The following is a 12846-nucleotide window of genomic DNA, read 5'->3' as shown; positions in this document are numbered from 1 at the left end:
CATTTGTGGGCACAGGTGACATTTGCCGCACGCTGTGAATATGCTGCATTGTACCCGGAAGCTGGTGAGTCGTGTGCTGCGTGACGGATCTCAGCTACGTGGTTTCTTAAAACAAAACCCCACAGCTGATGTCATCGTCATTGTTGAAAGATGGAACACTGCTCCGGAATTGAAAGCAGCCGTCCTGGGTCTTAGGTTTAAAACCACGTGCGTCCTGCAGTTGCGCGAACTGAAACATGTCCTGGTCATGAGGGTCCCGGGGATGAGCGTCCTGGTTTGGGGAGATGCGCGACAGCTGCCGGGTTGCGGGAGCTCCTGGCCGTAACCCCGAACTACGGCAAGACTTCGCTGCCTCCTTTCTTCTCCCCGGAAACGCGAGGACTTGCAGTTCCCCCAGATGGCCGTCTGTCCAAGGGCTCCTTGAAAACGTTAGCGCGGACATAGGCCATCTAGTATCCGGGGCACAAGGACTGAGTGGTGGTCACCAAGATTTCCTCCTGGGATGTGAACATGAAGGGCGTCGGGCAAGCATGTTTCAAAGCCACTGGGATGCCAACAAGAGCGCGTGACTCAGCCCCACTCAGAGCCTCGGAGGGACGGAGCCAGGCGGCCGGACGCTCCGAGTGTGGTGTTGGGTGCAGGGCACACGGCCCTCGCCACGGTGCACGGCAGGAGTGGGGCAGCGCATGAACCTACCGGGAAAGTGCGAATCAGCGCCTCCACACACGCCACACAGGAGAACTGGCAGAGGTGAGTTAAAGATTTAAACATCCAGGGCCCCAGCATCACGATGCCCAAAAGAAAACAGAAGGGAATTTGGGCCAACCCGGGTCCAGTCAGTAATGCAAACAGAGGGACTCGAACATGGGGAGCGAGGTGTGGTCAGGGGAGTGGGGGTGAGGGCGGAGAGGGAAGAGGGGAGGGGCTGCAGAGCCGAGGGACGTGCCCAGGGACAAACTCAGAGGGGCCTGTCCCTGAGACCAGGGTCCAGGCTCGGCGGGGGAGACGCCCAGCCAGAGATGCCCCAGATGCAAGGCAGCAGGGAACAGCCCCTGGAAAGATGGTCCCGGCTGGGGCTGTGAGGGGCCGCAAAGCCACGAAGTCCTCCTGCCTGTCCCCAGCACGCCCCACCCCCACCACAGACCCCAAGGAGGGAGGAAGAAGGAGCAATGACAGCACTCCCAGACCGGGAGCAGTGTCCTCCCGCCACACCCTCCAGTGTCCGAGCACTGAAGCTCCAGGCCCGTCCACAGTGACGAGAAGCGTCAGACGGTCCCGTCCCTCATGGCAGCGCAGGCCAGAGCAGAAGCCCAGACGCGGTAAACCGATCGCGAGCACAGAAGTAATTTTATATCCTCAGCGGACTTCTCCCGGCGTGGCTCCAAGGACGGGCACTGTGAAGAGAAACACGACGTCACGCTCCAGTCCGTAAAACAGACAAGTGTGGCAAAGCGCAGGGAGGCACGGACACCCCGAGGACAGCCTGCACGGGGACGGAGCCAGCGCGGCCGACTGTCCGCTGCGGCCAGTCAGCGACGCCTGCCCAGATGCTCCGGGCACCAACCGGAGAGCTCGGCAGGAGCGCGCGGCGTCCGGGGCCTGAAACACACGGGCTCTCGGGCCGGTCTCGCCAGTGATCCCAGAGCTGCAGGGTGACGAGGTCGCCCAGCGGTGCTTGGCGCAGACTCGCTGAGTGAGCCGTTTCTGCGCGCCAGGTTTCCCAGGTTCATGTAACGGACGGACACCTGGTGTCGGCCACAGCGGGAGGAAGGGGGTAGCGTCCAGGCATCACTGCTGGGAGTGAGAATCAGCCCGAAGTCTCTGGCTGGTCACTTGCCAATGCGCATAAAGCCATTAAACTGTGCCAAAAACTGACCCAATGAGTCCATCTCAGGAAACTGGGCAAGCGTGCCCCAAACTGGATATAAATATGCTCACTGCAATATTGCTTCTGACTACGAGAAAAAGACGCAGTTTTCTATAAAGGATGAGCAGACTGGTCATGCCTCAGGGGCACACTGACACGCCACGCGGCTCACCGAAAGGGCAGTGGAGACGCCCGCTGCCTGCACGGAAGCTGCACAAAACTTGCCAGGGGCTCCCGTGTGTCCTCATGTGTCCTGTGGGCAGCGTGTTTCCACTTTACCTGAAACGTCAGGAGGAGGTTAGCATGTAACAATCCTGAGATCTGTGTGTGTGAACCTACAACTTATGTGACCGTCCCTGTGACTTCTGTCTTGCTTTCTACACGACGGATTTCTGTGGGGTCCCGACTTCATTATAAGATCCATTACTTTTAACCCCCACCTCTGCCAAAAAAAAAAAAAATGCTCATTTAAAAAATGCAGTACTTGGGCACCTGGGTGGCTCAGTGGGTTAAAGCCTCTGCCTTCGGCTCAGGTCATGATCTCAGGGTCCTGGGATCAAGTTCCCCATCGGGCTCTCTGCTCAGCCGGGGGCCTGCTTCCCTTCCTCTCTCTGCCTGCCTCTCTGCCTACTTGTGATCTCTGTCAAATAAGTAAATAAAATCTTTTTTTTTTTTAAAGATTTTATTTATTTATTTGACAGAGATCACAAGTAGACAGAGAGGCAGGCAGAGAGAGAGAGATAGAGGGAAGCAGGCTCCCTGCTGAGCAGAAAGCCCGATGCGGGACTCGATCCCAGGACCCCGAGATCATGACCTGAGCTGAAGGTAGCGGCTTAACCCACTGAGCCACCCAGGCGCATTTTTCCACCAGCCACATGAAAAATAAAGTTTAAAAAAGTGAGATTAATTTGAATAATAGATTTTATTTAACCTACTGTATCTAAAATATTACAAATTGAATATGCACTCCATATTAAAAATGATTCTTGAGATATTCCACATTATTTTACTGTCACTAGGCCTTGGCAGTTCAGGACAGCATGGCTCGATCGGAGCACTGATTTTCCCTTGGGAGTATTTGACCGGTATTTATATTTCACAACAGTTACAGCCCAAAGAGCAGCTACCCATACCCACATGGTTTTTGAGTTGCTTAGACACGCTTAAATTTTTGACAATAATTGAGTCAAGTGTTAGTTTTTAAATCCAAACCTAAATAAGTTAAAATTAAATAAAGTGTGGAATTCAGTTCCGCAGTTTTGCCAAGCACATTCCCACCTGTGCCAGCTGGGTTTTCTTTAACCGCTGCTGGAGAGGTACTGGCAGGTTCTGAGCCGGGGTGTCGCTGCACTGACGTCTTTGGAGCGTCCTCTGGCCTCGGGCGGGGAAAGCCGAGAGGGCGGGGAAAGCCGAGAGGCGGTCACACTGGTTTAAGCAGGAGAGCGTGGCCTGGGTGGCGGGGCGGAAAGCTGTGTGTGCACCAAAGACATATTTATGGTAGCGCCACTGGGATGTGCCTGTGGGAGCGAGCTGCCCCTGGGTGCTGGACTTGGGCCCCGGGTAGATACTTCTGCGTCCTTCACAGACATGGGGAGCAGGCGTGGGCAGGTGTGGGGGTGACTTGGGAATTTTATTTGGGGTGAATGAAGAGATCCTAGTAGAGATCCTAACAGAGGTGGGGACTAAGCGTCTGGGTTTACGAGTGTGAGCTGCAGGAGAGGTCAGGGCCAGCGACATGAATTTAGGAGTCACCGGCACATAAATAGTATTTGGAGGCATGGCAGCTGTCGTAGTTGCCTGGGAAGAAAGCCCAAGAGAGCAGAGGGTCTAGGACCCAGGCCTGGGGCCCTCAAGCATTCGGAGGTCGCACAGGAGAGGGCAGAGCCGCAGAAGCCAGAACACTGTGTTCCCAGGAGGAGCCAGCAGCCGGCGGTGGCACACCCCAGCATGCACGACTAGCAGAGACTGTGGGTTGGCAAACACAGAGGCTGCGGAGAGTCGGGGAGGAGCTGCTCTGCGGGAGCGCCGGGGACTGACGCCCAGCTGGAGTGCGAGGCGGCAAGCACAGCTGCCACTTGAACCTGGAGCAACCAGCCGCGCCGACACGCAGGGTCTCGTACAGCACACCCTGTAAATGTATTTCCTCTTCCTTAGGATTTTCTTAGTCACATTTTCTTTTCTGCGGCTTGCTTTATTGTAAGAATAAAGCATATGGCACATATGGCCTACAAAATCCCTGCTAGTCCTCTGTTCGTGTCACTGGTTAAGCTTCTGATCAACAGCAGGCTGTTGGTAGTTAACGTTTGGGGGGAGTCAACATGACATGTGAATTTTCGATTGCAGTGTCAGCGTCCCAGACCCCTGTGTTATTCAAGGGTCAATCGTATACAAATTCTTTGATGTCAGGCCATGAAGGAAACAAAGATGCATGGTAGCTGGAAAGATACGTAAAGGAAAGATTTTCTCAAACTTTTTCCCCCATGAGCAGGATTAGTCCATCCAGTAGGAAAGGAGAAATCACTGGTTACTGAGGGTCCTGCCTATTGGATATTCATATCTCCTTCCAGTGATTTGCCTGTTCATCTCTTCGCCCATTTCTTATTGCTGTTTATCTCTTTCTTGTTGATGTGTAGAAGTTCTTCGTATATGCTGAATATGAATCTTTTATTTGTCAATTGACTTACAGACTATTTCCTTTGGTCTGTGGTTTATCTTTCACTTTACTTCTGGAGCTTTTTGTCCAAATGAAGTTATAGTTGTAATATCAAATCTGTCTGTTGGTTGTTTTTTTTTTTTCTTTTATGGTGGGCTTCATGTCTCCTTCAGAATCCTTCACTGCTCTGAGGTCATAAAGTTGGTCTATGTTGGGGCACCTGGGTGGCTCAGTGGGTTAAAGCCTCTGCATTCAGCTCAGGTCATGATCCCAGGGTCCTGGGATCGAGCCCCACATCAGGCTCTGTGCACAGTGGGGAGCCTGCTTCCTCCTCTCTCTCTCTCTGCCTGCCTCTCTGCCTACTTGTGATCTCTCTGTCAAGTGAATAAATAAAATCTTTAAAAAAAAAAAAAAAGTTGGTCTATGTTTCCTTCCAAATATGTTTCAGTCTTGTTTTCACATTTATGTCTAATCCATGCAGAGCAGATTTGTCAGTATGCTATGAGCCAGATTGCTGATTTATCCTCGTCTTCTTGCCCCAGCTCCACGGAGACAGGTGGGGAGTGGAGCAGGCCAATCAGGTGAATGACGAGGACAGCCCTTGGTCTCTGCTCCCTGTGCTCATTCCCCATTATTCCCTGTAGGGTGGCAAGTCCTTGCCGGTCTACCCAAACCTTTGATAAAGGGACAGCCTGCTCTCTGCCGTGCTCTGAGTTAACAGGAAAGGGCCACCCTACATCTGGGATGAAGGGACCAATGGACGGCAGTGTCTCCGGGCCACAGGTCAGTATTCCATCACACCAGCTGCCCTGTGGCCTGCAGCACGTGGGAGGGGTGATCCTCTGAGGGACCATGAACCGCAGGGCAGGACCAGTTCCTGGGGATGCGTACAGCAGCCGGCATGCACTCTGAGTGGCTGGTTTCTGACAATACCCCTGGAGGCTTTAACTTTCAAGAGAAACAGAACATCTAACAGCAGTACCTCCCCCAGGAAGAACTGGTGACTGAAATGTTTACAAATTGCTGGTTGGGGGGCAGGGGTGTGGTACATAATAAAGATACTCTGGAGAACAATTAGTAAGCTGTATCTAACACCCCCACTCTCCTCTGACCATGACAATGACCCTCTTGCCAAGCCCAGGGAATGTCTTCCTTTAATGACTGAGGAGCTGAAGCCGGAGACAGGGAAATGCCACCTCCCCCCCAGCTAGGGAGACCCTGATGCCTGTCCAGTCCCTAGAGATAGAGCAAGGGGGAAAGGAGGTCCCCAGAGACATGGACCCCACATTAGAAGGGGCTGGGATCAGGGCACAGGGTTCCAGCAAGAGCAGTCAGAGAAGGCACCCATCTGTCTTCAGGCAAAGACCGTACTGGGACCCAAGGGATGTGAATCTTTTCACTCCCGGATCACCTCCTGGTAAGCCTGTGCGTTCTTTGCTCCCAACCTGGCCTTTCCAGAAGACCTCAGTGCCACAGGATTCCCTCACGTGGGGTCTGTCTTGTCTGTTAGTGATGAGCGACAGTAGTTTTATTTTTTTATAAGATTTTATTTATTTATTTATTTATTTGAGACAGAGAGAGAGAGAAGACAGAGGAGAGTGTGAGGGAGAAACAGGCTCCCCGAGGGGCAGGGAGCCCAATGTGGGGCTCGATCTCTGGACCCTGAGATCCTGACCTGAGCCGAAGGCAGATGCTTAACCCATGGAGCCACCCAAGCGCCCCTCGACAACAAAGATTATGTTACCGTGTCAGACTTCCAGATCAGAGAGAGGCCGCCTCTGAAGACAAAGTTCCTTTAATAAACTGGGAAGAGTTTCCTTGGGTTCTGTGAGCTCCTCTAGCAAATTAACCCAAGGAGGAGCTGGTGGGAGCCTCCAAGTCTCGGGGGTCAGTCAGACGCACAGGAGACAGCGGGGCTGGCGCCTGGTGTCTGAAGTGACAGAGCGGGCGGCTTATGGGACTGAGCCCGTGACGCGTGGGGTCTGCAGGTAGATGGTGTCAGGTTCCAGGTAATTGGTAGGACCCCAGCTGGTGTCACAGAGAATTGCCTGAGACACACTGCCACACATCTGGTGACCACAGATGTCAGAAATGAAATGTTCTCGGTGAAGGAGATACACAGGGAGGAAACACAGTGGGAAAGAATTGTTTTTTTTTTTCTATGAAAAATCTGAGTTTTAAACTTTTTTCACAAGACACAAGTTAGATACAGGATAATCAGTAAGATTCCAGAATCTTGATCTTCTTTATTTTTAAAAAAATATTTTATTTATGTATTTGGGGGTGCACGAGCAGGGGAGGGGCAGAGGGAGAAGAGAAGCAGCCCCCCGCTGAGCAGGGAGTCCAACGTGGGGCTGGATCCCAGGCCCCGGGGATCATGACCCGAGCAGAGGCAGACACTCAACGGCTGAGCCCCCCGGGCGCCCCGTATGCTCTTTAGAACGGAAGTGCTCGGTCTGTAGCAGGTCCCCTTTCCTGAGAAGGGGCTGCCAGCCGCTCTTTCAGCCTCCAGGCTGGTGCTTGTCAACGAGTTTGTGTGGTAGGCTCTGCGCGCGTCGGGCACTATCCTCCTGCCAGAGGTCCGGTGACAACGGACGGTGAGAGACAAGGACAGAGATGGAGATACAGAGGCAGGCAGACAGAGGGAGACAGAGACAGAGGTGGAGGGTGGGGAGGCACCCGGTGTACTTCATTCAGGAGAGCACCCGCTTCCGAGCGAGCTCTTGGCCCTGCCGGGGGCTCCCTTTCAGATCAGACAGAGGCCACCTCTGCCGACAAAGGTCCACCTCCCTCCTGGAGCCTCCAGAAGCATGTCTGGGCGTGTTCCTACTTGTCAGGAGGTCTGCTGGACGTGCAGAGGCCACCTCAGGGCACCTGCTTCACAATCAAGGTTTCATGATTAAAAACAAAGTAACGTTCACTTGCCAGGCTTTTTCTTTCATGTAAGGGTGAGAGGAAAGGAAAATGCTAGAAACCTGGGAGCTCCCGCAGAGCAGAGGAGAAGGAAGCTCCTGGGGAGGCTTTGGGAAGGAGAAGCTCTAGAGTCCAGGGCTTTCCTGGCAGCGTGGGCTGGGCCCGAGGGGGAGCCTCCCCAGCCCAGCCGGGCCAGTGTCCCAGGGCCCCCCTGACCAAGCCCAGCAAACGGGGCGGAGGCCGCTGGCGTCTTTGCTCTCTGGCGCTGGAGGCCGGTGGGGGCAGGCCTGGGAGCGGGGGGCCGGCTTCAGGCTCCCCAGCCTCTGCTGCGGCTGGCCATCCTCAGTGTTGTCTGGGTTCTAAACTGCACCAGCCGGGTCTCTGCCTCCCCCTCCCGGGGTGTTCTCCACACAAGTGCACCTGCGTCCAGACGTCCCTTCTTTAGAAGGACAGCAGTCCCACTGGGTTAGGGCCTGTGCTGCCCAATCACTGTGACTGCATCTTAGCCAGTTACATGGACAATGACCCCCTTTCCAAATAAGGTCACATTCCGAAGCCCTGGGGAGTGAGGCCTGTAACACATGATGGGGGGCGGGTGTGATTCAGCCGCACAAGGGGAAGGAAGGGCTGCGGCCGGGGTGAGAGAACCCTCGCGCAGAGACGTCCTTGGTTTCAAGGGCTGAGTGGACAGCCGTGGGCAGGCCCTGGAAGCAAGGGTGTCAACGGGCCGAGGGACAGATTTGGGACTTGGCTCCCGGGGAGAGTTTCCAAAGCGCAGTGCGGCACCCCCGTCACGGCAACTGATGAGGGAAGCACGTGAACTCGTGTTATTTTGTGGTGCGTTTGTTCCCAGGCGGAGGGAGATGTAATTGGCACCATAAACTCGTTGATGTTTTCTTTATGAAGAGAACATGAATAAAGTTGGCAATTTTAAAAAGTGGACCTATTTTAAGAAAATTAATAGCACAGATCCTGTGGGATACGAAAATCTACCTAGATGCGGTTGAGAATCCCTGTGGGGTGGCATCCGAATCATGGTCGTCCGGGAAGCTGCTATGGACCGAATGTTTGTGTCTCTCCGAAATTCATGCCCACAGGATGCTGTCTGGAGGCGGGGCCTTTGGGAGGTGGTCAGGGTGGATGAGGTCATGGGGGTGAAGCCCCGGTGATGGGATTAGTGATGGCAGGAGAAGAAACCCCAGAGACGTGGCTCCCTCTGCACCAGGTGAGGTCACAGCAAGAAGATGCCTTGTGTGAGCCAGGAGGAGCCCCCACCACCCCCCCAGAACCAGCTGTGCTGGCTCCCTGATGGCAGACTTCCGGTCTTCAGAACTGTGAAAAACTCATTTTTGTTGCTTAAACCCGCCAGTCGGTGCTGGTAGTGACCAAGGCCAGAACAGACCAAGCCCCTGCTCTCGTGTCCAGTTTTAAGTAGACTGGCCTTCTCAAAAGATGGGTCTGGCCACGTGGACGAAGGGGTTGGGGGGACAGAGGAGAAAGCCACGTGTCGTCCAGCCCGAGGGCCCCGTCGGAGTGGGCTGCCCATGCAGAGCCAGCTGCAGGCGCGCGGGGGTCTCCCTCAGAGCCCGCACCCGCCGCCTGGTGTCCTGGCAAAGCTCCTCCAGAGGTCTGTTGGGCTCCCAGCGTGGCACATAGCCCGGGTCCTTCCTTCCTTCTCCAGAGCTCAGCTCTGGTGTCACAACGTTGACTGTGTCCTGCTCCACGTGTGACAGCAGTCCTTCTGCTGTCCACACAACGTGTGGGCCCCTCTGTGCGTCTTGGCCTGGGACGTGCCTGCACCTGTGCTGCCACAATGCCGAGGGTTCCGCGGATTTTGATACATTGAGTTTTGAGTCTTCCGGTTTCCATGTCTCTGAATCATATCTTCAAATACCAAAGTCTGCTTATTTTAAAGAAAAAGACCTGGATACCTGGGCGGTTCAGTCCATTGAGTGCCTGCCTTCAGGTTGGGTCATGATCCCAGGATCCTGGGACCAAGTCCTGCGTCAGGCTCCCTGCTCAGCCCGGGGCCTGCCTCCCCTGCCTGCCACTCTGCTTGCTTGTGTGCTCTCCTTCTCACACACAAATAAATCCTTTAGACACAAACTAAACGTCACTCCGTGAGAGGTAGAGTGGACTCTACTCAGAGACTATGGCAGTGGGAGCGGAAAACCCACTTGTCCTTGCAGCAGGGAGAGAGATGGGACTTGGCTCTAAGTGCAGCACGGACAACTTCTTTACCCTGGGCTGGGCCGGGGGAGGGGAGTGCCGGTGACCCAGGGTGGAATATTACTAAGACAAAACACCAGGGCCCGCAAACCAGCAAGATCTGGCTAAGCCCATGAGGCAGGGGTCTTGCAGAAGGCAGGTGGCGGGGAGCTGACCCCACCTGGGGGCAGCCTGGGAGGGGTGAGGGACTTGATCAGATACTGAGGACTGTGGGGTCCTGGGGATAGCAATTGTAGCTAAACCATGTTAGGAGGAATCTTACTAAAATTGGACAATGCAGAGACAAACACCCAAGGCCTAAAGTCTAAGCCTAGCTGAAATTGAAGGAAACTGGAGTAGAGTTTCGTGAAAGAGAGAATGTTCTGTCCATATTTATGGTTGCTTTGTCAAATAAATCGAAGCACGTAAGTAATGAATGTAGCTCCCCTCGCCCTTTCCCCAGAGTTTTTTAGGAACAAGAATCCCAAAGAAAATCTGTAATTGGTAGTAATAATTGGGCAGAACTTGGGGCCAACCAAATACAACACTGGCATTTGGAAGCTCTCATAGTCCTCATATCCAAAGTTACCATGCAGGGACCCATCGTGGTATCTCTGTTGGTCTAGTTCAGGTACATAAACACTTACTTGGTCCTAGTACTCAGAAAATCAGAAAGTCACGGCATTCTACACATGGCGCACTCTAACCTACTTTATTTTGCTAAGCCTTAAGGCTCTTGATGCAAACTAAATTCCAAGGGTAAAAAAAGTCTAACTGGTTTGGAAACTAGGTCTGGCTGTTGTTCTCAGCTCTGCCCCAGGCACAGGGTTTGTCCTTGTGCAAGCGCTCAGCTTCTCTGTGTCTAAGTTTTTACACCTCCGCTGGCACAGTAAAGAGGGGTGGTCCCTCCCCGTCCATCTGACAGATGACAAGGTTTGCTCACGTCCTTTTCAAAATGGGGGGCCTCTTTCCCAGGAAGGACGGAAGTCATCATCAGGATATACACCTTAGCGGGGTAAGCAGATGAAAATCAGCATGGTCTCTGCCGGCTTCTGGAGTGGACCGGGCTCGCCATGCGTGGACACCATAGTTCCACTTTTCTGGTCCAAAGGAAGAAGGTATCGCTTCAACTCTCGAAATATTCTTTCTTTGAAGTATTTTTCTTTCTTGCTCCTCTAACAGCCTGTAGCCCCGAGACAGCGTCTGTCTCATTCACACCCGCCGCGCACGAGGGACTGCTCCCTGCCCTGCGCTGCTTCCCGCTTCGCTCACTTAGGGGCCAGGAGCACCTGCCAGGAGCCGCCTTCACACGGTCGTCAGCGCGTCCACCGGCCGGCTCCTGCGTTAGGCATCAGGCCGTCCCCTTCTGCCTTATCAGCCAGCGCGGGCCGGTGGCCGCCCCCGCGCCAGACCTCCGGCTCCCTAGAATGACCGGGACCCGAGTTCCGTGAAAGACGGGAGGGAAGCGTTGCGGGAGGAGGACAGGCCCAAGGGACCCCACACGGAAAGGAAACACCCACGACTCGGACGGCGGTTATTCCTCGACAGCGCAGGACGGACTTTCGCGGGTGACTCATAAGCATTACAAACTCTGTGGGAAAACTGCTCTTCGGCCACAACGGAGGATGCTCCCCCGTTCCGCCGGCTGCTCCCGCGGCTCGCCCCACAGGCCGGCGCCTCGCCAGGCCGGAGCCGGGCGGGATCGGGCCTCCCGGCAGGGTCCCCGCAGGCCGGTCGGGACCGTGCGCGGCGGGGGTCCGGACGGCGCACGCGGCCGAGAGCCGACCCCACCGGCCGGGCCCGGGATTGGGCGCCGCGGCTCCAGGATCCCCGGGACCCCCGAGCTCCCCGAACTCCCCCGGGCTCCACGGGCTGCGGCCCGCCTCCTAGTCCGGGCCCCGCCTCCCGCCCCGGCCCCGCCTCCCGCCCCAGGCGTCCGCCGCATTCCCGCCCGGCTAGGCCCGAGCCCTGCCCCAGACCCCGCCTCCTACTCCAGGCGCCGGCGCCGGCCCACCCCTGGCCTCGCCAGGCCCCGCCTCTGGACCAGGCCCCGCCCCCGACGCCCTAGGCCCCGCCCACAGTCCCGGCGTCCACGGGCGCCGGCCTCAGACCGGCGCACGGCAGGCCCCGCCCCCGCCCCGCCCCTTGCGCGCGCTGCGCTCGGCTCCGCTCTGCAGCCGGCGGGACGCGGCAGCGGCACTCGCGGTCCTTTGTGCTCCGGCGGCGGCCTCTCGGTTGCTCGCTGCGCGTCCTCTGCCTCTCGGTCGGGTAGCCCGAGCTCTCCGGTGCCGGACCATGTCGACGGCAGGAACGGGCGCAGGCGTGGAGGCGGGCTTCTCCAGCGAGGAGCTGCTGTCGCTCCGCTTCCCGCTGCACCGCGCCTGCCGCGACGGGGACCTTGCCGCGCTCTGCTCGCTGTTGCAGCAGACACCGCGCGCCCACCTGGCCGCCGAGGACTCCTTCTACGGCTGGACGCCCGTACACTGGGCCGCGCACTTCGGCAAGGTGGGCGCGGGCGCTTTAAGGCGCCATTTTCCACGGCTTTCCCGTGGTGGGCCGCGGAGGGCGGGGGCCGAGGCGCGGGGGGCGCGGGGACTGCCGGGAGCGCGGGGCGGAAGCGGGGTCCGCAGCCCTGGCGCCCCGAGCGAGGGGTCCGGGGCGCATGTGCGGCGGCGCGGACGGCCGGGGGCCCGCGAGGGGGGGCGCGGGGCGTGCCGGGAGCGCGGGGCGGAAGTGGGCCCCGCGGCGACGGCGCCCCGAGGGGCTCCGGGGCGCATGTGCGGCGGCGCAAGTTTCAAACCGCCGCCCCGCGGGCGCGCCAGCCCTGGCGGAGGCAGTTGGCGCCTGCGGCGGCCTGGCTCGCGGGGCGGAGGCGCGGCCCCTCGGGGCGGCGGCGGGTGCGAGGCCGGGCGCTGCGGGCGGGGGAGCGGCCGCGGCCGGAGTCGGGCGGCCCTCGTGCCGGCCGCCGCGTCTGAGGAGTGCGGGAGTCCGGCCCGACGGGCTTCGGGCGGCCGTTCCCAGCGGCCCCCGCGGCTCCGAGAGCAGTGCTCGCCCTGGGGCACCGTGCGGCCGCGGCGCCGGCAGGAAGGGGCTGCCTGGCCGCCGCTGCCGTCCGCACAGTCGGGGAGGGGGCCGGGGCCGCGAGACCCCCCCAGCCCCCCGAGGCGGGGTGTTCGTCCCTGAGGTCGGGGCCACTCAGCGTCTG

At 57.4% G+C, this 12846-nt stretch overlaps 1 protein-coding gene across 2 annotated transcripts in view; it reads left to right on the top strand.

Annotated features, from left to right (window-relative positions):
- Positions 1 to 11832: 11832 nt before the first annotated feature.
- Positions 11833 to 12846, top strand: part of ANKRD10 (ankyrin repeat domain 10) — a 31839-nt gene continuing 30825 nt past the window's right edge. The window contains exon 1 of one of the 2 annotated variants that reach the window (XM_044250120.1): positions 11833 to 12146. In XM_044250120.1, coding sequence (XP_044106055.1) covers positions 11937 to 12146 — 210 coding nt within the window. In that variant the 5' untranslated portion in view covers positions 11833 to 11936. The remainder of the gene's footprint in view (positions 12147 to 12846) is intronic. The other variant, XM_044250122.1, reaches the window with a different exon arrangement.

The sequence above is a fragment of the Neovison vison genome, chromosome 5 (genome assembly GCF_020171115.1).
Source record: "Neovison vison isolate M4711 chromosome 5, ASM_NN_V1, whole genome shotgun sequence".
In the NCBI taxonomy this organism is placed as follows: domain Eukaryota; kingdom Metazoa; phylum Chordata; class Mammalia; order Carnivora; family Mustelidae; genus Neogale; species Neogale vison.
The sequence above is the reverse complement of the archived record's forward strand: the minus strand, read 5'-3'. Positions and strand labels throughout refer to the sequence as shown.